At 48.5% G+C, this 27,631-nt stretch overlaps 9 protein-coding genes across 9 annotated transcripts; 4 read left to right on the top strand and 5 right to left on the bottom strand.

The window, feature by feature from the left end:
• Positions 1–1,212: 1,212 nt before the first annotated feature.
• Positions 1,213–2,507, bottom strand: FIESC28_04184 (uncharacterized protein; the record flags this gene model as incomplete). Its single annotated transcript, XM_031158331.1, has 2 exons — positions 1,213–2,151; positions 2,202–2,507. 2 exons carry the CDS (start codon positions 2,505–2,507, stop codon positions 1,213–1,215), a joined length of 1,245 nt encoding a protein of 414 aa, XP_031017636.1.
• A 5,591-nt stretch (positions 2,508–8,098) lies between these two features.
• Positions 8,099–10,715, bottom strand: FIESC28_04183 (uncharacterized protein; the record flags this gene model as incomplete). The annotated part of the gene is made up of 2 exons (XM_031158330.1): positions 8,099–10,156; positions 10,206–10,715. 2 exons carry the CDS (start codon positions 10,713–10,715, stop codon positions 8,099–8,101), a joined length of 2,568 nt encoding a protein of 855 aa, XP_031017635.1.
• An 810-nt stretch (positions 10,716–11,525) lies between these two features.
• On the bottom strand, positions 11,526–12,756 carry FIESC28_04182 (uncharacterized protein; the record flags this gene model as incomplete). The annotated part of the gene is made up of 2 exons (XM_031158329.1): positions 11,526–12,287; positions 12,622–12,756. 2 exons carry the CDS (start codon positions 12,754–12,756, stop codon positions 11,526–11,528), a joined length of 897 nt encoding a protein of 298 aa, XP_031017634.1.
• Positions 12,757–14,009: 1,253 nt separating this feature from the next.
• On the top strand, positions 14,010–14,906 carry FIESC28_04181 (uncharacterized protein; the record flags this gene model as incomplete). Its single annotated transcript, XM_031158328.1, has 3 exons — positions 14,010–14,047; positions 14,105–14,360; positions 14,412–14,906. The coding sequence occupies 3 exons, from the start codon at positions 14,010–14,012 to the stop codon at positions 14,904–14,906; spliced, it is 789 nt and encodes a 262-aa protein (XP_031017633.1).
• Positions 14,907–15,335: 429 nt separating this feature from the next.
• FIESC28_04180 (uncharacterized protein) lies at positions 15,336–16,474 on the top strand (the record flags this gene model as incomplete). Its single annotated transcript, XM_031158327.1, has 2 exons — positions 15,336–15,525; positions 15,582–16,474. The coding sequence occupies 2 exons, from the start codon at positions 15,336–15,338 to the stop codon at positions 16,472–16,474; spliced, it is 1,083 nt and encodes a 360-aa protein (XP_031017632.1).
• Positions 16,475–19,615: 3,141 nt separating this feature from the next.
• Positions 19,616–20,634, top strand: FIESC28_04179 (uncharacterized protein; the record flags this gene model as incomplete). Its single annotated transcript, XM_031158326.1, has 2 exons — positions 19,616–19,942; positions 19,999–20,634. 2 exons carry the CDS (start codon positions 19,616–19,618, stop codon positions 20,632–20,634), a joined length of 963 nt encoding a protein of 320 aa, XP_031017631.1.
• A 369-nt stretch (positions 20,635–21,003) lies between these two features.
• FIESC28_04178 (uncharacterized protein) lies at positions 21,004–21,594 on the bottom strand (the record flags this gene model as incomplete). Its single annotated transcript, XM_031158325.1, has 1 exon — positions 21,004–21,594. One exon carries the CDS (start codon positions 21,592–21,594, stop codon positions 21,004–21,006), a length of 591 nt encoding a protein of 196 aa, XP_031017630.1.
• A 1,739-nt stretch (positions 21,595–23,333) lies between these two features.
• FIESC28_04177 (uncharacterized protein) lies at positions 23,334–25,741 on the top strand (the record flags this gene model as incomplete). Its single annotated transcript, XM_031158324.1, has 9 exons — positions 23,334–23,396; positions 23,446–23,516; positions 23,589–23,958; positions 24,009–24,019; positions 24,077–24,090; positions 24,135–24,611; positions 24,659–24,971; positions 25,019–25,338; positions 25,386–25,741. The coding sequence occupies 9 exons, from the start codon at positions 23,334–23,336 to the stop codon at positions 25,739–25,741; spliced, it is 1,995 nt and encodes a 664-aa protein (XP_031017629.1).
• A 633-nt stretch (positions 25,742–26,374) lies between these two features.
• On the bottom strand, positions 26,375–27,253 carry FIESC28_04176 (uncharacterized protein; the record flags this gene model as incomplete). Its single annotated transcript, XM_031158323.1, has 1 exon — positions 26,375–27,253. One exon carries the CDS (start codon positions 27,251–27,253, stop codon positions 26,375–26,377), a length of 879 nt encoding a protein of 292 aa, XP_031017628.1.
• Positions 27,254–27,631: the final 378 nt, after the last annotated feature.

The raw sequence follows: 27,631 nt of genomic DNA, 5'->3' as shown, positions 1-27,631 counted from the left end.
AGGTTTTTTTTTTTTTTGGCTTACCGCCGTTGTTCTTGCCTCGTTGCATCTTATAGAAAACGAAGAGTTACTTTGTGTTCTTTAAGATAGAACGAAACAACAAGAACGGCAGTAAGCCAAAAAGAACCTCTGCTGTTAAATCAAGAGCGCATTTTGTTAGATCTTGTCTTAAAGATCGCGTCTTTGAGCCTGTTGCTCTGCTCGAGAAACTAAACGTTTGTATGTTGAGGTGAAAGAGATGCACAAAGAAAATTTCACGCGACGGATTTTGGTGGTGGAGCTATTCCGAATTAAAAGCTCCACCGGTTGGCGGGCCACAAAACCCAACCACCCGATGCTGGCCCAGCTTGAATCGCTATTGGTCCATCAACTTACACCAGAAACTTCATATCTAGGCACGCGATATACCCTACACCTGCAAAATGATGACAATGTTTTGGCGTTGACTTATCTGCAAATAGTTTGCTTATTATCAATAAAGGAGAAGTCAATATATCAGTCGAAATTAAGTGTAACAGTCAAACTGCTTTACCGAACGGTTTGTCGTTGCCGTTGCAGTCAATCCAAATAAGATTGAAAACAATTCCATTGTCGGTTGACGGTTGATGATCACGAACTTACTCTATGACTAAGCTGCCTTCACACACAACTACATCGCGCTGAACGTTCTCTATGCAAGCTGATACTGGATTTACCATTCTGTAGCCCAATACAAGATATCACTTAAGGATATTAGTGTGCTGATATGAAGATGCGAGATGTAAATGAAATACCCAATGGTATCGCACGAGTGACAATAGAAAAAAGGTCGACAGGGTTTTTGGCATTTTATGTGGGAACGACGAACAACGACTTAACAATGTAACATAGTACTGATTTAGTCATTTTTGCACTTAAAGTCTTGGTAGATAGTCATGGCCTGGTATCACATCCGAGATTGCTAAAGCCCAACATTCACAAGACACAAGACACAAGCTTCATAGTTTATGATAAACGATCGTCCTCTCAAATTGCGCAACATGATATATATGTACGGTTGTATGTACGGTTTCCCTTGTAAGCAGGGTAGCTTGAATCGAAGTTTGCCGATCCTAATCCTTCACATCCTTGTTCTCATACTCATCATCATCACAAGTGTTCCCACTTGTCTAAATCCTTCTCCTTCTTCGCAATCGAGGACATCCTTGTCTCTTTTGCAAACCTGGTAGGCACTTACTGCTGGCTGTTGCCGTTGTTACCAATCAGGTTGGGGGAGTTGCGGAGGTTACCGCTGATTCTGCCAGAGGTGGCAGTGGAGGTGAGCCAGTTGGTAACACCAGCGACACCGGAGACACCCTCGACAGAGATACCGTAGAGAGCAAGACCAGCAACGTGAGGAGTAGCCATGGAGGTACCGCTGATGCTGTTGGAGGCGGTGTTGCTGGTGTACCAGGCAGAGAGAACGTTAGAGCCGGGGGCGAAGATGTCGAGGACGGGGCCCCAGTTGGAGTAGGAGGCGATGGCCCAGTTGCTGTCAATAGCACCGACAGTGATAGCGCTAGGAGCAGAAGCAGGAGAAACGTTGGCGGCGTTCTGACCCTCGTTACCAGCAGCAATGGTGGAGATGATACCGGAGCGGGAAGCAGACTCAACAGCGTTGTTGAAAGCAGCAGAGTAACCACCACCAAGAGACATGCTGACGACGGAGACTCGGGTTCGGCTCTTGGAGATGATATCGTTGGCAGCCCAGTTGAAGCCACCGAGGATGATGGAGGTGCTGGAAGAGCTGCCCTGGAAAACCTTGACAGCCTGGATGGTGGCCTTCTTAGCGACACCGTAGGTCCTTCCAGCAATGGTACCGGCAACATGAGTTCCGTGGCCGTTAGTATCAGCGTTCTGGCCGCTGAAGGCAGTGTAGACAGCCTGAGCACGGCCCTCGAAGTCGTTGTGAGTGGCTCGGATACCGGTGTCAACGACATAGGCGTAAGTGCCCTGGCCAGCATTGGTATCGTAGATGTAGGTGGTAGATCCCCTGGTTCGGTGAGAGACCGTTCCAAGTCCCCAGGGAGCGCCAGTCTGGCTGGTCAAGGCACGCTTGGAGAGAGAAACATCCTCCTCGGCCTCATCGACAAAGTTGATGGTCCAGACACGGTCCTCTTCGACCTCGGCGACCTGTGTCACTGTCAGCATGACCTGGAGTAGAACGACGTGGGGTTACTTACATCAGGGCTCTTCTTGATCTCATCGATAGTGCTCTTGTCGAAAGAACCAGCATAGCCGGAGAAGCCATACTTGCCCTTGTAGGTGCGCTCAACACCCTTCTCAGCACGCTCGTTCAGTCCACGCTTGTGAACATCTCCGACCCAGCTAAGATGGCTCTCAAGCTTGGCGGCAGCGATGTCAGACTTGAGGGTGACGATGTACTTGCCGGGGATGACCTCAGTAGAGTCAACCTTGGCAGTAGGAGCAGCGTTGGCGAGGCCGAGAAGGCTGGTCGCAGCGACGGCGAGGTTCTTGAAGTTAACCATTGTGAAAAGACAGAGGCAGAGGCAAGTGTAAGGCTTGGAGTGTTGAGGAGGATGAGGATGATGAGGATAGTTGATCAAAGGAGGGAGATCATGGGAGCTTATATAGTTGTCGATCCACCTGGGTGCACGGCTTCGCCTTCAGTGATATTAGCATCGAGATCCATCATGACTGCAACAACAGAGTATCTTGCCTCTATTCTCAGACATGCTGCATCCAAGGCACAATCGAAGGGAGGAAATTCATCAACTTCCTTTTGCGGAAGAGAGTGAATGCTTCACACAGTGTCCCATCGTTGTCTTTGCGGGATCCAACGCAAAAAGGAAGGCGAGTCGTGGTGTATCGAGGCGGCATGGGGCCTGGGAGGCAACGCAGGATGGCAAACGACGCAAAAGTCCTCGAGGAATGCAAGAAGCTGGTCGTTAGACTGGGTCTCAAGCACGACCTGCATGCATGGAACCTCTCATCTGAGCGGATATCGTGATGATAAAGCCTTGAAGACAATAACAGAGTTGTTCTAACGGGCAGGACACATTGTTTGATACAACCATCGACAAGATTCAAAGTTTAACAGGGTTCATTGACATGTGACGAAACTGGACAACAGACTGGACGAAATCTCTGTCAAATGACTTTGCGAGATTGGACGTTGAGGTGGCTGCTTGGTCTGTTCTCGCTGGGGTCAATTATGATCGACACTGCACTAACAGAGGGACTGTGCGATCCGCTAGGAAGCCCTCATTAAAGAGACATATAGCCGGCCACTAGGTTCTGACAGCTCTGTATAGTGATTGCTGGTATCTAAAGATCGGAAACTTGATGTAAAGTTGACCGAGGTGGAAGGCAGATAGACGCTGTTGTGTCTTGAGGACTGGCGCCAGGGGTCGGAATAAAGCCACTCGGAGTCATGGAGCGGTCCGCACAAGATGCATAACACAGGTTGGGCGTCTATGGTCGATGGATAGTAGGACTGATAGTTGAGAGTATCTGCGAGAAGTTAGTGAACTGCCCAATAAGGCAACAATGCTCCCCCGCAACTCCAGTGGCCAAGCCAAGCTAGACGAATCGTCTTGATAACATACCCTTACTCACAGGAAGAGCCGCGAAGGGTCTCACCCATTAAGCTCTACCATTGCCTAATTGAGAACCACAGTGCTGAGCATCCTGCTAACTTCCTCTTCGGGGCACTTTGGCCGTCTTGGTGCGCATCGTTGCCGCCGTTGACTTTGTGATTCAAGACATTGTTTTGGATACTCTCTTCCATCGAGGCTGAGGCGGCTAGGATGGTAAGGCTAAGCTATACACTTGCATGCCTTGCTTAACCCACATATCCTTCCACTTGAGGCTGATCAAGGAGGGCAGCGTGATTCTCATTCGATGTGAGGGGTTGGAAGTGATAAACGGGTACTGTACTCGGAACACAAGACGATCTGAACTGAGACTTTCTAACGCGAATGAGGCTTGATGAGAACATCACGGTAGTTCTAAGCGAATAGACCGTGGAGTCTGATATCCCTGCATTGAAGTCGTCATAATCTAAATTCCATCAGTTTTGTTCGCCTATGGATGATAGTTGTGTTGTAAGTCGAGTGGAGTTGAAGATGAAGGTGTCGGGAATAATTACAGGCGGGGCATAGAGTGGGGTTAGATCGTGGCGTTCATCTAACCAGTGAAATTATCGGCAAGAGCGGTATCCATCCACTTTCTTGGCCTCAGGGTGTCAGAAGAATTGACCCTGGGAAGCATAAGAGATGAAATAATTTAGTCAACTTATGCTAGTTTAGGCTCCTATCTAGACTGTTTTATTTCTGTAGCTTGAGCCTTAGATGACAGTCTTTCTGTTACCCCCACCTGCTTGGCTCCTTAAGGATAAGATTTAGTGGCCGAGGGGGGAAGGCGCACCCCAAAAGTTTAACTTACACGACTCTTTCAGGTACTTGCTGACTCTGATTCACTGCGGCATTGCCTGCCCGCCTCACCTGCCGTAAGACAACATCAGACATCAGCCCTCTTGCAGTTGCCAGACCTGGTGCTAGACCTACCTCGACACGGAAGTTTTCACAATTAAGGTAGGCGCTATAAGCACTCAGTGCCTCCTCCAACTGCGTCATAAATCCTTCCAAACCTGGCTTTCACCAAGGTAAGACAAACCTCAGAATCAAATGAACCCCACCTTCCCATCCATCTCATGGATCTCATGACCCTTGTCTCTCAAACCTGCATACAGCGCAGCATTCGTTTACTCCATCAATCAACCCATCCATCCTTATCAGCACCACCTGATTCTATCCGAACAAAAGTGCTCAGCGACAGCATCTTCCCCCAGGTTGATATACCCTTTACAATATGCTGCATTAGCTTATCGACTGCCAAGATCCTTTTGCATTGCCATATCAAGCAATACCTGAACTCCGCAGGTATCATACTCGAGGCTATTCGTGGAAACCACTAACGACCAGTGGCACGCCATTTCCAACAATGCTTACATGTTTCTAGCGTCTTTTCTGACCAACTTTGTCTCATTTCAAGCGAGACGGCAACCGCAATCCTCCCGGGTCCCCTGGCCGCACCAGATATCTCAACTCAAGTCAGCGATTGGCTGCTACGTACAGTACTATCATCGGTTCCTTACCTCTAGCGTTTGCTGAATCTTCTCAGCGCCTACGGATACAATGTTAAGCTTGTCGACGTGTCGGGCCATTCTCCCGGATCTGCGCCGCACGATCACCACGGCCCGCCTGAATCCTGATGATGAGGGGTCAGCGATGTTGCTATCGTAGCAAGGCTCAGGAACAGGACCGAGAGCTAAGCTTGATCTTGCGACCGGCTGAGTTGAACCTGCTACCAAGTCTTTCGCAAGGTCGCCCAGGAAACTCTCCGGTATTAGATTGCACCCTTACTATCCGTACTACGACCCTGAACTAGCCACTGACTAGTCACTGCCCGACTCATGGCTCCCAACCCAATATCGCGGGCAAGGGTAGTATTCACCTTAACAAGAATAGTCCGAGAAAATATAGGGTCCCTCTCGTTTTGGATGAGATCATCGCTGGGGCATGCCGCATGCTGTACCCCGAGAACCCTTGTGGCTTTCGAACTCAAGCATGTCGCCATTGCCTAAGATCTTGCAGCTCAGGGCCTTAGTAACAAAAGTCCTTGCGACGTCAACATCTTTGGCTCCTTCCTAGCTGGTAACTTTAGCCCGAGACCGAGATACAACTGCAGTGTCGCGATAAGGATCCTATCTTGCGCAAATCCTCAGGACGAATAGTATCTCTGCCATTCACTGCGCGACTCACGGATACATGTTTCCCACTTCTACACCTCACTAAGATACGAAAACAACGGCCTTGGTACCGTGAAAGCTGCGATTGGGCGGACACTCCTCTTCTGCGATATCCAGCAACCATTACCTGAGTGTGCCTCAAGGTGCAACGTTAACGGTAGAGGTCGCACCCAATTATCTCACTCTAGAGAGTTCTAAACTTCCAGATTGCTCTCGACGTCAGCAAAAGGGTGTTCAGTTAACACCCTCAAGATATGATCTTCCGGCAAGTGTTTATGCATGTTGTTCCTAGAGTACCTTCTTTTGGCTTGACCTTTTGCTTCCACTCCCACCGTTGACGAGGGCTAGCATCTGTTACCTTCCTTTTCTCGAGAGATATCAGGATGGCGCCAGTAGTGTTTAACTCAACATCATATCAGCGGTTCAAGCGCTCGGCAAAGATCCCATTGGATCTTGTGTTATTGCACAAGATGGAACCAGATGGTTGTCTTGTAGCGAGTGCTCTGCAAACTTGAATTGGACGGTCACCTTTCTTGGAAGGAGACTCGCGGTCAAAGCACGTCATTGAAGAGGATCATTGGTAATCCCAGGAAAAGTCAGCAACCTGTCTCTCCAATATGTCGTGACTCTCATCTTGGTCTCCTCCTTTCCCTATCAGATTCAAGGGGCAGGATAGGGCAATGATCATAATTTGACCCAGTTGCTTCGGGTGAGAAGGGTAAGGGGCTGTTCAGAACTGGTACAGAATGACAGAAAGTCATCAACAATGTTACCTCTGCAAAAGGCGGCCTAGTATTGCCGCTAGAGAGTATTTTACTACTTCTCGTCGACTACTGCCAAAAATGGATGTAGGAGACATGCTAACGCTATGACAAGAAGAATGCTTAAAGCCGCCAGTGGCTATCTTACTGCACACAAGGCATCCTCCCCAGGTAATCAATCAATACGTCCTCGTTGCACAGCATAAAACCTCACTTACGACATAAGCAAGTTATCCCAACACTACCAGCAGTATCCGTGGTGTTTGTGACGACAACCAGTTCCTAAGCCTCTGCATTTATAACTCCTAGCCGTAGCTCTAGCCATCTGGACTGCCGAGCGTAAGACTGTTGGCTGACACTATTGGCATCCTATCTGCATATGGTACTGCCCCCTATTGGTTCCAGATCGTGGGATCAGGCACCCGCTATCGCAAAGGATGTGAGTGTCAGCTTCAGATATCGGTTGTTGGCTCCTACGCTGTCTCAGCATGTAGGCTTTGTCAGATATAACCTTAATCAGACCTCGTTTGAGACGAGAGCGCGTTTATCTCATTCTATTTGATGTCTAAGACAACACTTACACATGTCCTTTATCCATCTTGGACATAGATCCTTCGAGCTGATCTCTCGACAACCTTTCGAAAACCCCCAGTTACGAACCTACCCCTTATCTCCCGTGATTACGTTGACCCTTTCGATACCCCTCTTCCACGAAGACATGCCTCCTGTTCCCGATGACAAGACTCAACCATCTTCAGAGAATGAGCGAGCGAGAGACGTATCACACACACCGTTCACGAAAAGTACCTTTCCCTCGAGAAGGCTCTACACGTATTGCTTTTGGTTCGAGTGTATAGGGACATGCCAAGTTTATGTTTATCAGCCTAAAGCTGACGATGACCTCTACAACGACCCCCTTTCATAGCCTTATGTAACAACATCGGTCGACTATACTATCAGAAATCGAAAAACCTCCACGCTTCGCTTGTCTCACATATACCATATCGTCTTCGAATGTTCTGGCGAATCCACAAGGTGATATCAGAGAGTTAAGGGCTATATTGTCGTGCTGGGCCTTGAAAGAGATTGCTGGGAGTTGCTACCTACACGGGTACCCGTGCGTTTACATAAGTATGGATCTCACCTCAAGCAAAGATTTGCGCGGTTACTGTGTCGCCAGAGTGAATTTGAGACTTAAATTTATTATCCCGTACTGAAATACATCGTGGGTACTGCGTCTCGATGGAGTGTCCTTCTTGAGCTATGATATCGTGTTGAATTTTGGAAGATATCACTGGGCAGTATTTGCACGGGTACCCGTGCATAGTAATTTTCGGCATGGCTACTCATACGTGCACGGGTACCCGTGCGTTTACATAACCATCTTGACTGGACAAGCAGACCGTTAAAAGACTTGGAAATAGCCATGGTGTTGAATCCCACTTCGAGCAGAGGGTTGCGCAGTTCCAGTGTCACCAGAGCGGATTTGATACTTAAGCTCATCTGTTACTAACATACACTACGGCTAATAGATTTCACTTCCCATCTAAGAATGAACCTGCATACCCAGATACTGCGTCTTGATGGCAGTGTCCTTCTTTGCACCATGAACACCAAACTTGACAACCTCACCAGGAACAATGTCAACCAGATTATCCTCGAACCTGACCTCGTCGTCCTCGCATTCGAGAGCCAGACCTTTGATAGGAACCTCGGCACTAACCTCCACAGTCTTAGAAGATTCATTGACCTCGACTTTGAGGCTCTTTGGCTTCTGGAAGTGCAGATACTTCAGTGGTTCAGGCCAGTTGACATATCGCGCAATCTGCTTGCCATCTTGGTACAGGTAGGCAGCGACGACAGTCTTTGCTTCGAGGTCAGCGTTGGGCTTCTCAACTGGTACATCCAAAGTCTTGATCTCTGTTGAGCGGTTGCTTTGGAGAACAAAGTCCGAATGCACTGTTTGAGAGTAGGTTTCCTTTCCAGTCTCGACATTCCAAGCTTTGACTACACAGTCCACAGTCACGTCTTCCAAGTTGAGGTTGCTTCCCCAAATCTCGACTTGAGTCTTGGTGTCGACGTCGACTCTGGTGTACTTGTTCTTGGGGTGCTTGTGTTCTCGGCGCGTCATTCCGATGGTGACGGGCGCCATCTCTCGCTTGATGGTGTAGTATGAGTGCTTGGGTCGGAGGTAGTAATCACAGATAGCCCACGAGGTGACAGGCCAACAGTCGTTGGTCTGCCATACTAGGACGCCACTGCAGTACTCCTTCTTGGGCCCCTGCCATTGTCGCTTCCAAAGTCGATAGGCCGAGGCCAACGCTTCAGCTTGCAGTAGCTGACTGTAGTAGATATAGTCCTCCAAAGGATCGATGGTAAATCGGAAGTTTTCTGCCATGTAAAGACCCAGTCGACGCAACTGTCCATCGGCCTTGTTGTGGAAGTCAACCGTGGACGAGCTTGCAAATCGCTCAGGGTCGTCTTTGCCCTTTGGAAGGTACGCATCAATGGTCTTGATACTGGGAAAACCCTCCATACCAAATTCAGAAACAAAACGGCCGACAAGCTTATCGAAGTCTTGGTATCTCTGCTGGGAGCCATGCCAAACATTCCACTGGTGAATATCTCCGATCGTGGGATCGCTGGTGAGCTTCCCACCCCACGGGCTGGCAATGTGGTAGATAGCATTAGTATGCAGATCCTTGCAGGCTTCTGGAAGAACCTTTTCGTAGATGTATCGTGCTGGGAAGTCAGTCTTCAACCAGCTTTCTGGGTCATGGTCATCAAAGTCATAAGTGAGATTCTCCGACTCGCGGACTTGGTAGTCTTCGTTGTTTCCAGCCCAAAGGATAATTGAGGGATGGTGACGCAGTCGCTTGATGTTCTCTCGAGCCTCTCTGTCAATAGACTTGAGGAATTCGGGATAGGCCGGGTAGTTTCCGCAGGCGAACATGAAATCTTGCCAAACAAGAATACCGAATTCATCGCAAGCGTCGTAGAAAACGTCTTCTTCGTAAATGCCACCACCCCAAACTCGAAGCATGAACTGATTCCCATCAGCGACAAGCTTGACCCAGTCTCTATACCTGTCTTTGGAAATTCGAGGGATGAAGTTGTCTGCTGGGATCCAGTTGCTGCCGCCGCAGAAAATTGGGATGTTGTTGACTCTGAAGAAAAAGCTGGTGCCAGGCTGTCCATCAAGCTCTCGTTCAACGAGCTCGAGTTTTCGGAGGCCGATTCTCTTGGAACTCGAATCGATTTCGTCGTCTTCATCAAGAAGACTTGCCTTTATCGTATACAAAGGCTGCTTTCCATATCTGATTGGATACCACAGAGCGGGATCTTGGATGTGGAATGTGGTAGTTGCATGTTCGTCCTTTACCTTTGCGGTTTCGGACGCAACCCCCTTTCCATCCAGAGAAACATCGAACCGTACTTTTGATGCTTTCCCTTCGACTGCTGCGTGAACAGTGACCTTTGCTGTTTTGAGAGAGTCTTCCACTTCAAATTCGGAGTTGAGATCAACGATACGAGACTCGTAGACTTCGAGATTTACAGGTCTCCAAGGACCGCATGTGAGCATAGCAGGACCCCAGTCCCAGCCCTAGAGATGGTCAGCTGTGAAATATGTGCATAGGTAAAGACTAGCCTACCCAGTGGTATTGTGCCTTTCGAACAGGCAGTCTCGAGCCATCTCCATTCCAGACGATGTACTTGTGATCAGGGTGTTCTTCCGCCAACTTCCAGCCTCTAAGATAAGCAGCATCAAAAGTGATGCGAAGTTCATTCTCGCCATCTTTCTTGAGATGCTTCGTGACATCCACACGCTCAGGAATAAACATATTCTCCGTCTCAAGAATCTTCTCACCATTCAGTTCAACGGTAGCAAAAGTGTCGAGTCCATCAAAGGCCAATACTGCCTTCTCGTCATCACCAACTTTCGGGCTAGAAAAGGTGGTCTTGTAGACCCAGACAGTCTCTCCGATCCATTGAACCTGCAACTCATTCTTCCCAATGTACGGATCAGGAATCTTTTTGTGATGCAAGAGATCGAGATGAACGTTGGTAGGAAATTGAGCGACGGGTAGATAACACTCGTCGTCTTCCTTTTCCTGCTTGAACTGCCAGTTCTTATTGACTGGCGTGACTGTGCGGGGAGCCATCCTGGAGCTTGAAGCTATTCGCGGCGCGCTATGAGAGCTTTCAAGATGATTCAACTTCTGATAAAAGATGTTAGTCTAGAATAAGGAACAAGGAGGAATGATGTTACCATGGTGTCTTGGGCATGGAAGGAACGATGAGTTTAACCGGCGAGGCAGGTGCAAGAACGACCCATTGACCCCGCGATGCACGAAAACCCCCAAACCCCCATCAATTGACGATCCTGGTAACACAAGCATTGAATTGTCATAGTTCGCTCTCTCAGTGGTGGATTTGTCAATAACACGGTACACAGCAGACGAACACCCACTTCCGCTCCAACGGGACGTTGATCCGATGGGCCCCTCAATTGGTGGTAAATCCGGGTTAATGACGTTGGATGCTTTTACGTACAGCTTGCAGATGCAATAAGCATCGGCGATTTGTACGAAATATGCATGTGAATCGCATCCGAGGGTTCGTATTCGAAGATGTATCTCCAGCGCCAATGTATCTTTGTTGACTTCTGTATACGTGCCAAGCCGTGTCTTGGTGCTATCAGAGTCTCGGTACGAGAAGTCTACCGGAATCAAAATCATGGGATATTTAACGTAGCTTGAAGAGATCCGGTCCATCTCATACTCGCAAATCATTGTCATGACTATATACCGACTTAAACGCAAGCAGGTCAAACCTACACAACCAAAGAACTCCTATCAACCTTGCGCAACCTGACATCTATGCCAAACGCCGACGCGCTCCTGAACGAATGTCTCACGAAACGATATTCCCAAAAACACTACCAGCCTAAGCATATAACCAGATAGCTTAGTTCAACAACAGCCGCCTCCTCTTCGTCGACTGCTGAGTGTAAACACTTCTTCCCACTCTCGTAGTCCCCAGTTCTGTGTTCTGTTCTTCTTCCGCCTTCGCCTGAGTCCGTTGTGAACGTCGTCCACGGTGGCACCTGTCATGGAACTCTTAATACTGCCGCCGTCACTAGCTGTGTTCCATCCACCGCTGTCGCCGTACTGAATTCCGCTTGCAGGGTCATCGGGATCGATTTCGCCAAGCTCGATCTTTGTGAGAATTATCCTTGCTAGTCTTTCGAAGATCTCGTCGACGCCTTCGCCGTTGAATGCGCTCGCCTCGGTTACTACTGATATTCCTGCCGTGCTGGCCCATCGACTGGACTCGGCTCTTGTGACTTCTCTGCCCTCTGGCGCCACAGTCGCCCTTAGTTGACTTCCTGTACTTATGGATGTTCCTCGATCTCGAGTTGTGGCTGTACTTGTGTAAGAGCTACCTCCGGCGCCGAGCATACCAGATGTTAGAGTTGAATTCGAGTGAACGCTATTCGGTGTCGGGGGCGGAAGGCTTGTATCGACGAGTGTATCTGTAAGGTCCACTTTATTGCCCACGAGCATAAGACTAAGGTTCGGCGATGCAAGGGCTCGGGCGTCGTTGAGGAAAGGTTGTAGGTTTCGGAAGGATGCGTGAGAGGTCAGGTCGTAGACGAGAATAGCGCCCGCGGCGCCTCGATAATAGGAGCGAGAGACTGATCGAAACCGTTCTGTTCCAGCCGTATCCCAAAGCTGTATCTCGTCAATATCGTCTCTGTTGTTGCGCCATCGCAAGATGTACCTGAAGCTTTATCCGTTTCCGCCTTGATCCGGTGCCAACTTTAATGATTTTGGTGGCAAACTCAACGCCGATGGTTTGCGAAGACAAGACTCGCCATTCATTCTTGACAAAGCGATGTAATAGGCATGACCTATAAATGCGCGCAACGGTCAGCCAAAGACTCGGTTATGCAGGCGCCGGTGATCGCTAAACATCGTATCGGCGGTCCATCGATTGTCTTGGAGGATGACGTACTTTCCCGTCCCGCTTGGCCCAAGCAATATAATCTTCGCGAGGTAATCATACATGCTCCCTAGCTCCTTTATCGCCAACAGTCAGTCGCTCTGCTCTGATAAGAGCTGTGTTCCTGTCGCCTACCTGCTCGCGAGCTGTACCGGAGCTCTCCTCGCTCGCGCCAGAGTGTCGACGCGGTCTATTCATCGCGGGCGAATGATGAGGGTTTGGAAGTTAATTGCGGATAAGTTTCAAAGGGTCGAACGATGTCGCATGTCTTGGCTCTTTGTCGATCTTATCGCGGTAGGATATGTAGGAGAGGAAAGCGATTATTAGGCGAGTTGAGGTGCAGGGGATATCGGAGAGAATTAATCGATTGTGCGTGTAATCGTCAAGTTTGAAACTGGCAAGGAAAAAAGACAATGCGATCAAGGGTTGTTCTGTGTTGACTGTACATGTACTGTAACGTACATGCCCTGCTCGGTGAGAGCGAACGGAAGGGTGGGTCGCCCTGTAAATAGCCCAAGCCCTTGAGCTTCTGCAGCTGCAACGAGAGATAGCGTCATTATGTGATGATAACGTGACGATGAAAATAGCAGCCCGATAACACCGCCAAAGCTTGGCTATCTTACATTTAAACTTGAGTGGATCGGCTCCAGTTGTTGGGTATCAGAGCTAAAATCTACTGTAGCTTCGATCCTTAGAGCTTGCGTCGATTAGTGAAATACGTGGATCTCAGGGTCTTTTACTCTCTGCTTGCCCGATGCTTGTAGAACTACTCAATAAGACATCCTAACTAAATGATGTACGACCACAGACAACAACAAAGACTTGGATATTTGTGATCAACAGCTGAAATGGGCAAGTGTGTAACTCAGTTGTTCAATAACTTGGTATTCACAACTAAATTGGTCAATAGTCACTTGGTCTAAGTCGAGAATGGAGTCTTTGACATCGCCGATCTCAAATGGCGGTAGCACCATATCTTTGACTTTAAAAAATATTAAAATCAAATGAAGTAAATAGTACGTTATTGAGAATTCTTTCATGAGTATGTCTTTGACATGTGAGTTCTGTAAGGTGTGTCATAAGATAATCACATTCTTGAAATGACGTTCCATGAGACAACGATAAATACTACAACAAAATCCCAAGACAAAGGTTACATATAAGCGCCTGAAACACATGCAGAACTGATGATACGTGCGTGCATGCTAAACCACTCTCTTGGCTCTTGGTGCGCTGTCATTCTAGAGTCGTTTAACAGCTCTGTATCCATCTGTAGGCTAGGTTTACTTGCATCAGTTCAGTGGATGCAGCCCTGGAGTGCATGATGATGATGCCGAGGCATGTTCGGTTCAGCCACCCCCGGATTCCCCACGTGTGCCGAGACGATCAATTACACAGAACATATTCTCTACACTTCATTCTCCTATTCTCAATAACATCAACAATTGAAAATGAAGGTCGAGGGTCGAACATTTCTCATCTCAGGCGGGTAAGCAAACATCGGTGTCCCTTACGGTTTACCCACTGTACTCACTAACACGTTTAGTGCATCAGGTCTTGGCCAGGCTTGTGTGGAAGATATATGCGCCAACGGCGGTAATGTGGCTATTCTGGACATGAACGAGGAAGCCGGTCAGGAATTGGTTAAAAAGCTATCCACCTCGACCAAGTTTTTTGAATGCAATGTTCTGGAGACTGAGAGCGTTTCCAAGGCAGTGCAGGATGCTGCTAAGTGGGCAAAGGAGACAGGCAAGCCTTTGGGAGGTGTGATAGCTGCTGCTGGTGTTTCTACACCTGCTACGGTAAGATCTGAAGAATAGCAAATGCCTTATAGTGAGACTAACATCATATAGATCCTCGACCGAGATGGCTCTGCCTTTAGTCTGGATGACTTTGACTTTGTTCTCAACGTCAACCTCCGAGGCACAATCGACCTGGTCCGCCAGACTCTGGAACATCTGGCCAAGGTGGAACCCCATGGACCAGACGGCGAGAGAGGCGTTGTGATCATGGTCGCATCATCAGCAGCATTCGACGGTCAAAAAGGTCAAGTTTCATACTCCGCCAGTAAAGGCGCCGTGACGGCCATGACTTTACCCATGGCACGAGATCTCGCGCGCTTTGGAATTCGAGTTGTGACAATTGCGCCCAGTTTGTTCGAGAGTCGAATGACCAGCGTCATGTCTGAAAAGGTCAGAAAGAGTCTCGAGGGCGCGATGGAGTTTCCCAAGAGAGCTGGTCAGCCCAAGGAGTTTGCGCAGTTGGCGAGACAGGGTATTGAGAATGTCATGTTGAATGGTGTGGTTATGAGATTGGATGGTGCTATGAGAATGCCCAGCAAGATGTAATTGGGCGATTTGTAATACTGTACTTGATTTTTAATTTTATTAATACGCTTCTTGTATTTGGTGATATAATCAGCGTGTTAGTTGATGTAAACCACCTGTATTTTGAGGTAATATTATTGCCGAGGGTGCTATCCGGGATCGGCATGCCGGCTTAGACCTTATCCGCTCACGACATTCGTAATCGTCTCCAAAGACCTCTGCCGATACTCTCACCTATCGAAACTCAGAAGAATATACAAGTCCTATCAGTACCTGAAGGGCATGATTCAACTTTCAAGGATCACATCTTGTCTCAAGAGCAGAACCTCGCACAGTGTCTCCATCGGACTTAGACGACCCGGGACTGTACAGTATTTACTTCAGACATCATCATTAGCACCAACGCCAACTTACATCTCATCACTATCACGACAATTGAGAACTTACAAAATGGCCCCAACTAAAGTGGCAGTCTTGGACGACTATCAGGGAGTCGCAGACCCCTACTTCGCAAAACTCGACTCATCCAAGTATGAAGTAGTGTCTCTCAAGGATACAGCGCTGCCTTACAACCACCCAGACAACACACAATCAGGCAGAGATGCATTGGTAGAGAAGTTGCAGCCATTTGAGATAATATGTATGAGACATGATTTTCACGACTGCATCAGAGCAAGATACTGACCAGCTTCTTAGGTACCATGCGAGAGCGCACACCCTTCCCCGCAGAATTGATCGAGAGACTTCCCTCTCTCAAGCTCCTACTCACAACAGCCTTCAGAAACAGAGCCCTGGACCTAGACTCCCTCACAGCAAGAGGCATCCCCGTTGCCGGCACAGGCGAAAAGCCCAAGACCGGCAAGAAGACAGCTGGCGTCAGCAGTACCGTGCAGCACTGCATCACTCTCATCATGTCTCTCGCTCGCGGTATCGCCAGGGATGATGCCGCCATGAAAGAAGGTCTGTGGCAAACAGGTCTTGCTACAGACCTCTCCGGCAAGACAATGGGTGTCCTCGGCCTCGGAAGGTTGGGAGCCGCCGTTGCGAGGATTCTGCACGTTGCATTCGGCATGAGGATCATTGCCTGGAGCACCAACCTCACTCAAGAGGCGGCAGATGAAAAGGCAAGGGAAGCTGGTCTTCCTGTCGAAGACGCGGATGGCGAAAAGACTTTCAAAGTAATATCCCGAGAGGAACTTTTCAGCCAAGCCGACGTTGTATCCGTACACCTCGTTCTCTCAGACCGATCACGCGGCATCGTCAACGCCCAAGACTTGGCAAAGATGAAACCATCAGCCCTCCTCGTCAATACGTCTCGCGGACCTCTGGTGGTGGAGAAGGATCTTCTCGATCATCTCAAAGCAGGCCGCATCAGGGGCGCAGCTCTCGACGTCTATGATCTCGAGCCTCTGCCAAAGGACAGCGAGTGGCGCAGCAAGAACTGGGGACGCGACGGATCGAGTCAGGTCCTGCTCACGCCTCACATGGGCTACGTGGAGGAGGATACTCTCAAGTCGTGGTACGAGCAGCAGGTTGAGAACATCGGTCGATGGGCTGCCAACGAGCCTCTGCAGAATTCGTTCACTTGAGTATGATCGACAAAGAGGAGACAGGGACGAGGTTTCTAGAAGGACGGCTGACTTGCAGAATCATGTTTCATCCAAACGGCAGAGATAGAGTAAAAAAGCAAATATATATAATCTGCAACAGCGACTGGGCAGGATCGCATCTATCCATGACCTTGAAAGTTGTCCGTGATAGGCTATGTAACCACCAGATCCTTTGTAATATGCACGACACGTTCAAAGAGGATCTGCATGCTACCGTAGAACGACGGGCCTACCCGCGCCCCGGATTTTCCAAGACGTCTTTGTGGTTCATATTGCTCCGAAATGAAGCCTTGGGATCCACGACTGCAGATGTAGATCAAACAACGGTTGTCGATCATATCTTTAATGGTATTTCCGAGTCGCTCTGTCGCTTCTCTTTCCTTTTTACGATAGGATACGCGTCTCGACTCGCCCCCTTGTATATGTGTTGTTTTGTAGGTATGCATAGATCTTTCTCACGCCGTAGTTCCCTCCACAGTTTCAGGCTCTTCAGAAATACGCTCGTTGGCGACTCGTATGTCAACGAATCATGTCTGAAGTCACATACTCGAACCGAGTCCAATAGTTTCAACAGCAAAGTATATTCTGCAAATGTCCACGAATAAGCGCCATGTTTGAACTCAGCAGACCACAATTACTCCTCTAAGCCCTATCCGTCTCTGCAGGGTTCTCGACCATACCTAAGAAGTCATCGCGAATTTCCACAGTTGTCTCTAAAGCAGAACCGCATACTCGGCATGGATCTTCAGCTGGTGTCGGGAGCGGCGGCGCGTCCCTTTTAGTCCTCCTTCTGAGACATGGGAAAGTCGAAAATCGGATTTATAACCTCGAAGAGCCATATTCGTCTTAGCGAAGAGTGAGACAGAAACTAAACAAGCCTTTTTTCGCTCACATGGTATTCAAGTCGCTTAGTACGAGTCTCAGTTACGAGGCCACCCAGCGTTTACAGGGCATTAATAGTGTGTTCTCGGACAGAGCGCTCGACTATCGTGGATCTAGTGATATGAGATCCTTGAAGTTGCATGTTTATACAAGGGTTGTCAAAGTGTCAACTACTAGTGCAGCGGGCCGCCTACCGTAACGGCGGAGCTAGACCGGGCCATGGCTTGCGGGAAGAAGCTGAGTGAGAAGAACGAGATTGTTTACTGTATGTACAGTATGGTCTGATGTGCTTAACTTTCTGGCTATGTCACGGATCTGCATCACAATAGCCTGTCCCTGTTCCCGCTTCCCCGCTCCCTGAGAACTAAGAAGCTTGGGTGCTGTAAGGACGGGCCATGGATTTGATATTACTACCCCCTTGTCTTTCGTTGTCTTTCAAGCGTATCATCACGATCTCTCACTCTCCCATCCTCAGCCATTCGTTCGCTATTGTCTGTACGTACTTGCGCCACGGTTGCTCCTTCACACAGCCATTCACAAGGGTTCCTAGCAATTGCAACATGCAGCATCAAATTTCCAATCTGGAAATCCGAATTTCTTTCTTCTTTTTGATCTCGGCAGTTTCTCTTCATTCAGAAGAATGATTCACCAGAGACACTTTCCAGGACACTTTGTTCCGGTGTAAGTGAGAGTAAAAAGGTAACTAACGTTGGGTACCGGAAGCAAGCCGGCCCACCAATAGAACTGAGATTCTATCATCTTTAACCGTGACGTCGGCTAAGCTACTTGGCTCGAAAGCTTATTCACAGCTCACTACTGTACGATTCAAGAAAGCCTTCAACGTCATGGCCTCAGCTTCGCGTAAAGAACAATACGTGATGGCGTCTATGACACCTACGTAGGTTCATGCTAAAATCTCTCCCAAGATGAGACCGTTGAAGCTTGAGCAGCAGTTGAATAAATCAAGGGGGAAATATCTTGGAAAGACGTTGGATTACCGTCTTCGCGGTTAGACCATGTACACCCGTTGAGTCTAAAAGGTACTTCCCGTTGACAGATAGTGAGCAAACCAGGGTTACCCCAGACAATGTACCCAATTATTCCTATTCGGATTTCTCCTTTGGATACTTACTGGCGGTTGACATGATCGACGGGCGTGAGCTGAGACCCAGGAAAGGCTTGATATCACATGAAACCTTGCTCACCCCTCGTGGTTACTCTTCCTATCTGCAGTCGCCCGAGACAGAGCTAACGTTCCCCCAGTCTCAGCGATATTACTCTGCATTCTTCTGAGCTGTGATCGCGCGGTCTCGACCCGATGGCCGAGCCTACTGCACTTACACGAACAAAAATATCTTCTCCACACGTCATGAGAGAAACGGTTGACGCTTTACCGCAAACGGTTGTAGTCTGTATGTCTTGCCTCAATCTTCATCATGACCAGCTGAGAAAGGGTGCATGGCAATAGTCGCATTCTTCTCGGGGAGCTAAGAAAGCCAATGTTGCCTACTACGAGCCCTAACAAACGTCAACGGAAGAAAGAATACCAGTCACATTTCCGTATTGTTGATCGAGACTGGTACACAAAGCTCTGTCTTGACGATCACCATGGAAGCTTCCTGAGGTTCCTATCGTTGTACTCTGAACAACTCATGTTGGGCATACAGACATGACAAAAGGACTCTTGTCCATCGAACCCAGTTCCTTGTCTGTGATGTGCAGTCGTGCATCATATGAGGGGCACTGTACTCGCCGCGCAACTTGCGAGTTACACTGGGTCGGGAGTCTGAGTATCAATCTCGGGGTTGATGAGATCTGGAGGGTTAGACCCTCCGTTTAGGTACTCATTCCTCCTCTAACCCGTTTCTTGTCAGACTCAGATTCACTCCCGTGTATTCTTGATTCTGGCACACCTCCCAAGGAGAGCTGATGCTACTCTCAGGGACTAAGGTACGGACGCCACTCAGGTCGGCCGTTCGATTCAAAGGTGTGCTTCGATGGAGATGGAGGGAATGGACGCCATCGACCGGTTAGCGACCCTAGGATTTATGGTTCCCTTTTTTTCTCTTCTTGATATAAAATCCCCGAAGACGCCATCAAGAAACTCTCTTTCGTTAGACCCAACAGCATCAATCTTCAGCATACCTCATCATCCTCTGGTATCCATTGACACTCTTGTATCCTTCGTCTCTTCTCATCCCTTCTCATCATTCGAGATATCAATCAAAACCAGCCAAGATGGTTCAATTCACTTCCCGGGTCGACACGGGCATGACAGGCTTGCCAACTGAGCAAGCTGCCACAGACCGCCGTGTAGGCAGTCCCATGGGAGATCGTGTCAGAAACGCCCTCGTCATCATCCTAGGAGAATTCGCTGGAACGTTCATGTTCTTGCTGCTCTCTTTCATCGGTGCCCAGACTGCCCTCGTCACCAACAGCTACTCCGACCCTAACGCCCCATTGTTGCCTTTCAGTTTGATGTACATTGCTGCCTCTTTCGGTACCGCTCTCGCCGTCAATGTTTGGATCTTCTATCGTGTCAGCGGTGGCATGTTTAACCCGGCTGTAAGTAACACCCGTGCCTGCTTCAACTCACATGCTCATTCTTCCTCCTTCTGCAGGTGACTCTTGGTTTGGTCCTCGTCGGTGCTGTGCCACCTCTTCATGCCGCCGCTATCATCCCTACACAGCTTGTCGCTGCCATGGCCGCTGCAGGCATTACAGACGCACTCATCCCCGGTCCGCTTCTCGTCACCAATGCTCTCGGCAACGGGACAAGCGTCGCTCAAGGTGTCTTCATCGAGATGTTCCTCACAGCACAGCTTGTCCTGACCGTCTATTTCCTCGCCGTCGAGAAGCACCGCAGCACTCATCTTGCCCCTATCGGCATCGGTATCTCAGTCTTCATTGCCCACATCTGTGCGACCAACTGGACGGGCACTTCTATCAACCCTGCTCGATCCTTCGGTCCTTCCGTCGTCGCTGGCTTCCACGGCTACGACTGGATCTACTATATCGGTCCCTTCATGGGCGCCCTCCTGGCTTTCGGCTGCTACAAGATCTTTAAGGTGCTCGAGTACCAGACCGCCAACCCAGGACAGGACGACGATGATCTCGAGAGAGCCGACCGCCATCACTTCTTCCACCACGGAAAGGAGCCCGTGTCGCACTCTCACACTGACACCATCGAACCCAAGGATCACGGTGTTCCTCAGCGAAATGACAGCGTCATTGATGGCCAGATGGCCCCAGTCTAGACCTTTCCTCAGGATCGGGACTGATCAGGCCACATGCTCCGCGCAAGCTGTATCTGTAAGACGGGAAGGAGCAGTGTAAGGATGCGAAGCGTCGTTACGTTCTCATGATAGTACAGCGGACTTTCAGCACAAGGCTGGATCGGTGTGTTGAACCATTGAATACTACATTGCATCAGTGTCTGTGACACGACAACGTTTTAACGGGGTTTCAGGACAAGAATTGGTTGGATAAGATAGGGACATGGAAGGGGGTATTGGAAAATACGAGGAGGAACGGGTATATGATTGAATGAAGTCTTTTATGCATAAGGTTCTGGAGTACCTACAGTTTCAATCAAGGCGATTAGTTTTGCTGGAAGTAATACCAACTTAGTTACCACGATCGTCCTGGAAGTCGTTCCATTCCTCATCGCCGTCTTTGGCCGTCAATCTCGTCGCTTCCTCCTCCCCGGGGCTCTTCAAGTTCCACACCCGTCTGAACGCCCCGAACCCAGTAACAACAACCCAAATAGGCAGTGCAGTATAGACTATCATGCCTACAACAACAAGGGCTGTTCCAACAACGTTGAGAAGAAGGTAGAGGAACTCAATACACTTGCTCAAAGTGCCGTGGCTAAACTGGTCCATGACAAACAAGAGACCCCACCACAAAGTACATATAAACCAAAGAATGCTGAAGATGGGAAGAATCATAGCCCAGTCGCGAGTCTCATAGAAGAACTTGTTGAATTTTCTGGTATGACGGTCCATACTAGGAAAGCGAGAGGCTGTGGTATAAAGGAGAAAAAGCCAGAATGATAGGGGTATAGGCAGAGCCAAAACCGTGGTCAAGACGGCGTAGAAAGGGTTCGGGATGCTGAGTTCTTCCCAGATGCAATAGGTTGCTGTCATGAAGCCCCATTGAATGCACCATATTGTGTAAACCGTAGTCGCCAAGATTGAAGCTGCCTTTGACGACATGATGATAAATGATTGGTGATAGTAAGAAGATAAAAGTACAATATGTAAGAACACGTCGACACGCTTGAGGATAATTGAAACGCTGAAGGATCAGCGTTGACCCCGCAATTCATTTCACTTCATGGATGATCCCTGTCGAAGATCATCTAAAACGGTAGGAAGTGGCGAAGAGGTCTGTAAGATATAATTCGTATTCCAGTGAGGAAAGATGATATGAACATAATACCACCGAATAGACGGATAGTTGCAGACTCATTATCGCGAACCATCCAACATGAAACACGACTTGAACTTCCAAGTCGTCGCATCATCAAGTCAAAGACCATCCATGTCTCGAGTCCTTGGCTCTCATGCTGTAGAACGCAGAAACCAAGATACAGGATATAAGCGTTTGACATACCGCATGCATGCATGCACGAACTTGTCCGATGTAAGTGAAATGGACGTCATATACGATGATTGGTGAAGATGAGCTGACATGGACGTTGTGCGAGGAAGAGGAGACATGCAACGGCGACAAGATACCTGAACGAGATAAGTACTGCATATCCCGGAACGATTAGACGTAAACAGATTCAACTAGAAGCCATCTTGGGCCGGATTGAATCCTCCTTGATATAGGAGTATGTTACCGCAAAGTGTTGCTCACGATTCTATGACATCCACTGCGCCGGGCATTGATGATCCTGAACCGCCGCGAAAGTGGATATGAACGGCTCCGCTCGCCCGAGGTTAATAATTGTACTCTGAGTCAAAGATTCTTGAATCAGAAAGATCATTTGAATGATATACCTATGGTTGTTCTTAGAAGCGGTCATAGAGTTGGTAAGCCAAGTACTTATCACTTATACCGCGATACAAGTTGAGCCTTATCAGATGCCGCTGGCGGCTCTTCTCACCTCGGTACCAGGACGGTTTAGCCGTGCGGAGCGGAGCCCCGATTCCGGCATTGCCTCGCTTGAAGGGTTGGTCAGTTAAAGAAGAAGGGACTTCGGTACTTGGGTGTTTTTGAATTATTTGGATGGAGAATGAAGAAATAAAATAAGAATGTTGTAGCCAAGCCAAATTGATGATTGCAATCAATCGTCATAAGGGTACATCGTAGAGGGAAGGAACATGGGTGTCAGTGTCAAGCCTGGAATTACAGGGAGGTACTCTGTAGCCTCCTGTAAATGGCTGTGCTGTATTTTCCATCTCAAAGAGCACATGACCCACGTGATCATCTTTACCTGTAGTTGGTCTTGGTCTTGGTCTTGAGGCCTCTGGACTAATATCAATCTTGGCTTCTTCATTTCAGATACTATTAATCGTCAATTGGCGTTGCCATTTATACGTCAATACAATCTCTTATACAGCAGAACGCACCCCGCTAGGGATATCCGTTGCTTTGCGCCGGCCTAACGCAACGTCGGTTCCGTGTACTGGACCTGGCCTGGGCCTGAACCGGACTGGGCTCTGACTCTGTCTTCCAACTGGATAGTCACAAGACGGAGATTTATTCTACTTTGCTCAGCCTGTAAATTGAGTCTTGCTTCATTTTCTACCCCTAAAAAGGTGTCTCTCGTTATCCCTCGGTCATCTTCAACTTCATCATCGGACAGATCCGGTACAAGTCTACCTTTTTAGGTGGGGTTTCAATGTTTAACGCGGGGCTCCGCTGCCTTTCACGACTCTTAACCGACTAATCGATCATTTATTTACTCTGGGAGCGGAAAACTCACGAGACGCTGTGGAACAACATGTCGTCCGTCAAAGCCACAAAGAAGAGCGCCTTCTCATGTGAGCCATGTCGTAGGCGCAAGGTCAATACACATACAAACACTTTCTCTACCAACACTGACACTCTTCCAGGTCAAGTGCGGCGGCGAGCAACCTATTTGCAATCGCTGTGCTGCTAGGAGCGATGACTGTATTTACAAACTGTGGGACTAACCCTTCGGCCCTTTGGTCGTGTGCTCCTCTGTACTTTCTGAGCAATTGCTCACGTGTCATAGAAACCCGACTCTGTCTTACACTCAGCGACTTGAGGAACGCATCAAAGAACTCGAGGATCAACTTGCTGCCATCAAATCCCCTCCCTCTGTCGCAGCTTCAAATCATTCAAGTCCGGGCGTCTGGAACGGCCATGACTTGAATCGCCATGCGGATGAACATGCTATGACGAGGAGCTTCATGGGTCTCAAGATTGATGACAAGGGTGGAATTACTTATCATGGACCGACTAGTCTGTTCAACCTTCCCAGCGATCCTCACAAGCATAAGCCGGATTCAATATCTTCTATTGACTCGGATGCTCATAGAAGGGAACGCCTAGTCAACAACGCATGGCACCAGCGTGCTATGGAGAATCTGTCCGATATCCCAGTAAGCTCACTGACCTCGACTATCTGGTATTCTCAACTTACACCGCACAGGAACCCTTTCAGTATCTCCTAAATGTGCATTGGTGTTGGATTCAACCTCTATTCAATTTTATATATAGGCCGGCTTTCACTCGTATGTCTTTCACCCTGAACTCTGGCGCCTTCTAACATTGACAGGCGATATGCAATCGATGGGACCTTATTACTCTCATACACTTCTTAATGCTATGCTTTCGCATTCTATCCGCTGGGGAAAAAGTGACCCCTCCACGAAACAATTGTTGGATCAATCTTACGACGGCGGCGCGGTCTTCGCTAAACATGCTAGAAGCATGCTTTTCGAGGAGCTGAGTAAAGGTGTTTGCACCATCCCAACAGTCCAGACGTTACTACTTCTCAGTGCGGGCGAGTGTGGCCACGGAAATACCACACAAGCCTGGATTTACAGTGGCATAGCTTTCCGGCTAATCGACCATCTTGGAATATGCGTGGATGGACAAAGATATCCTGGGTCTGTCCATTTGACCGACGAAGAGGTTGAGATTAGACATCGACTGTACTGGAGTTGTTATTTCTGGGACAAGATCATTAGCTTGTATCTTGGTCGTTCTCCTTCCCTGCAACACACTCTTGTATCACCGCCGCAAATAATCAGTAGGTCTGCATTTATTTACATTGAGACCCTTGCTAACGATGATTAGTGGATGACTCTGCCGAGAACGAACTTTGGGTTCCCTTCGATTCCCCTCATGGTTCAGACTGGAAATACCCTCCGGCGACGGCTCACTCTACTTCTTGTTTCATGAGCGCATGCAGGCTATCCGTTATATTCAACGAGATTCTCATTCATATGTATGACCCGTTATTGGAGAACACAGAAGCGGAGATGCAAGAGTGTTTGCAAACTCAAGACCCTGCCATGAAGCTGTGGTGGGAACAACTCCCGCCGTACCTGAAGATCGAGCTCAATGCTATGCCGGATTTAGCACCACCATCGCATATCGTTACTATGAAGTAAGCACCCTTTCTTTCCATTCTATCCATTCGCTAACCATGTGTAGCGCCCTGTATCATACTTTCAGAATCCTCCTGTTCAGACCTATGCTTTCTTGGCAAGTATACCCAGAGGAAGATGGCCCGCATCCTATGCAGAATCATCTTGTGGAATGTGTTACATCCGCGACAGCTATCATTGCCATCTTCGACCTCTTCTGTAGAACTTTCACCATCAGCCACTGTGTCCTGTCACTCTCTTACAGTGTTTATATCGCTGCAACTATCTTTCTTCTTCAAGTGCAGGCCACTCCTGAAGATCAGCAAGCAGTTCGCAAATTGAACTTCTGCGTGCGTGCTTTGCAACAAGCTAAGACTGTTAATCCAGGTAAGTACTCCAATACTATAGCTGTTATAACTCTGACGTCTTTGTAGTGATTTCGAGTGCTCTGGATCTGATCACAAGAGAAATGACCAACCTTGGTCTTACAGCAGGCCTCAATACTCCGCAACAACAGCCTCAACCTGTACCGCAGCAGATGCCGGATATTTCGATGCCTACCGATATACCGATTACCGAAACTATTTATCCGCCCACTTTTGACATCCCTGCGCAACAGTCGCCTTATGAGCCCGAACAGCTGTTCCAGACACCCTGGGCCGACAACATGAACCCGGATGCTATGGCAGTCGACCGTGGAGTCTTTGAAGCATTGTCAACATTTGAGCCACTGAGTGTGAGGGTAGGCGCAATCTATGAATCGGGCAACAATCCTCAGAACTTCGGCTAGTAAATGGGATTTCGTGGCTGGCATATCGAAATCCTATCGGTCGGTGTTCTGTGATGCTGGTATGGGCTGAGATCGTTTGGCCTGGAATGCCCCAACTTACTCAGATTGAGCTCACTATTTCCTCGAGCGCCAAACGCTTGCATTGCTCTAACGTATCAACCGGCCCGCTGTCCCTTTAAGATACACATGGAGAGGCAACGCATTGCGGCCATCTGAGCCCCCGTGGGCAGTTACAAAGGACTCTGCTACTGTCCCGTTGTATGAATGGCGTAGGTCAAGAAATCTATGTCTTGAATCCCCCGTGGTTCAGGAGGCGTACTATGACCATGATCGGGTTCCAGGATACTGAGTGTTCGATACAAATCGCAATGTCGTCGAATTCGTGCCATATGCTGGAACTTCCATCTCACTTTGATGGTATGAGAACAGATGACTGTAGCACGATTAATCTATTTATGGACTGTATCTACTGGGACAGGCCTTCAGTAGCATTACTTGAAGGGGTTTGAATTGCATTTAATTATTGGATAAAAGCATTTGGAATTAACATACCATTCTGGAATGAATTCTAATACCTAAGCCAAGTTAACATACACATCTGTTCTTGACATATATCAAGCCAAATAATAAAAATCATGCCCTTGGCAACCGCTTAACATCCCACAAATCTTCTGCGTTTCCTCTGAATAACCTTTCCTTGAGCTGTTCGTCACCACACCAACTGACTACCTTCTCCATCCAAGGCTTAATATCGAGACCTTCGAACCGAGTATGAGGCCAATCGGTCGCAAAAACAACATGACTCTTGCCAGCGATACGAACGACCTCCTTGGCAAGAGGATCCAAGTCGCTATAATCAGCTTGAGCAGCTATGCGATAAGGGGCCGATAACTTGACATAGGTAAGACCATCTTTGAGCAGACGAGCTAAAGATGGGAAGCCTGGCAATTCATACATGTCAACACCCTGGTTTTCTTTCAGAGGCGGTTGTCCCAAATGGTCGATGCAGAACTTGACGTTGAGTTTTGGGATGATGGGCTCGAGAAACTCAATCATCTTCATGGGAACGTAAACTTGAACGACCCATCCCAATGGTCTCACAGCATCGGCATACTGTGTCAATTGCTTCTCCAATTCGGTGGCATTCAGCTCTGCGCCAACGGACTGCAGGTTGAGTCTCACTCCACGTACGCCCAACTCATGCCACTTGCGGAGCTCATCAGCGTCATAAGCTTCAGGGTCAATCGCAACAACACCCCTTCCACGCTCAGAGCCAAGATCACGCAGGCCGTCAAGTAAGCAAGAGTTGTTTAAACCATAAATAGACGGCTGAACAAGAACAATGTTCTGAAGACCAACACTGGCTTCAAAGTCGAGAGCTTGTTCAAGGGAGTGAGAGGTTGGACGGTATGTTGCTGAGGGATCGAGTTCATAGTTCTCAACGTCAACAATATGCATATGTGAATCCCATGAATCGGGAGGAATAAGCTGTGCGAGTTCTGGAGGTGCCATTGTGTTGTTGTCGCGGGGAGATAGAGAAGGATGAGCAATACTCCAGGTTGGGAAGGCAGTCAATATAAGTAACCCAGTGACTGCTGTACGGAAGTGAGACATGCTCGGCGTCGACCGAGGTCGGCCGAATCGGTGGGGGAATAAGGTCCGCATTGTATGAGTGACGGCCACTTTCCGGGACTTTCTCCGGGAGATTCAATGAAGTCGCAAATTCTATTCTTTGCTACGTTACCATGTTGGCCGTCCTTTTATATTCCAGTGCTATTGATCTACATTTATCGAACTTGCTGGGGTTATGACTCTGGTGAAGCTACGATGTAACTGCCGCGATCCTTGTTGTCCATCTCGGAGGATTTTTTGCAGCCGATGCAAATGCGG

The sequence above is a fragment of the Fusarium coffeatum genome, assembly GCF_003316985.1.
Source record: "Fusarium coffeatum strain FIESC_28 chromosome Unknown BRIP53273_contig_86, whole genome shotgun sequence".
NCBI lineage: Eukaryota > Fungi > Ascomycota > Sordariomycetes > Hypocreales > Nectriaceae > Fusarium > Fusarium coffeatum.
This window is presented reverse-complemented; position numbering and strand designations above follow the sequence as displayed.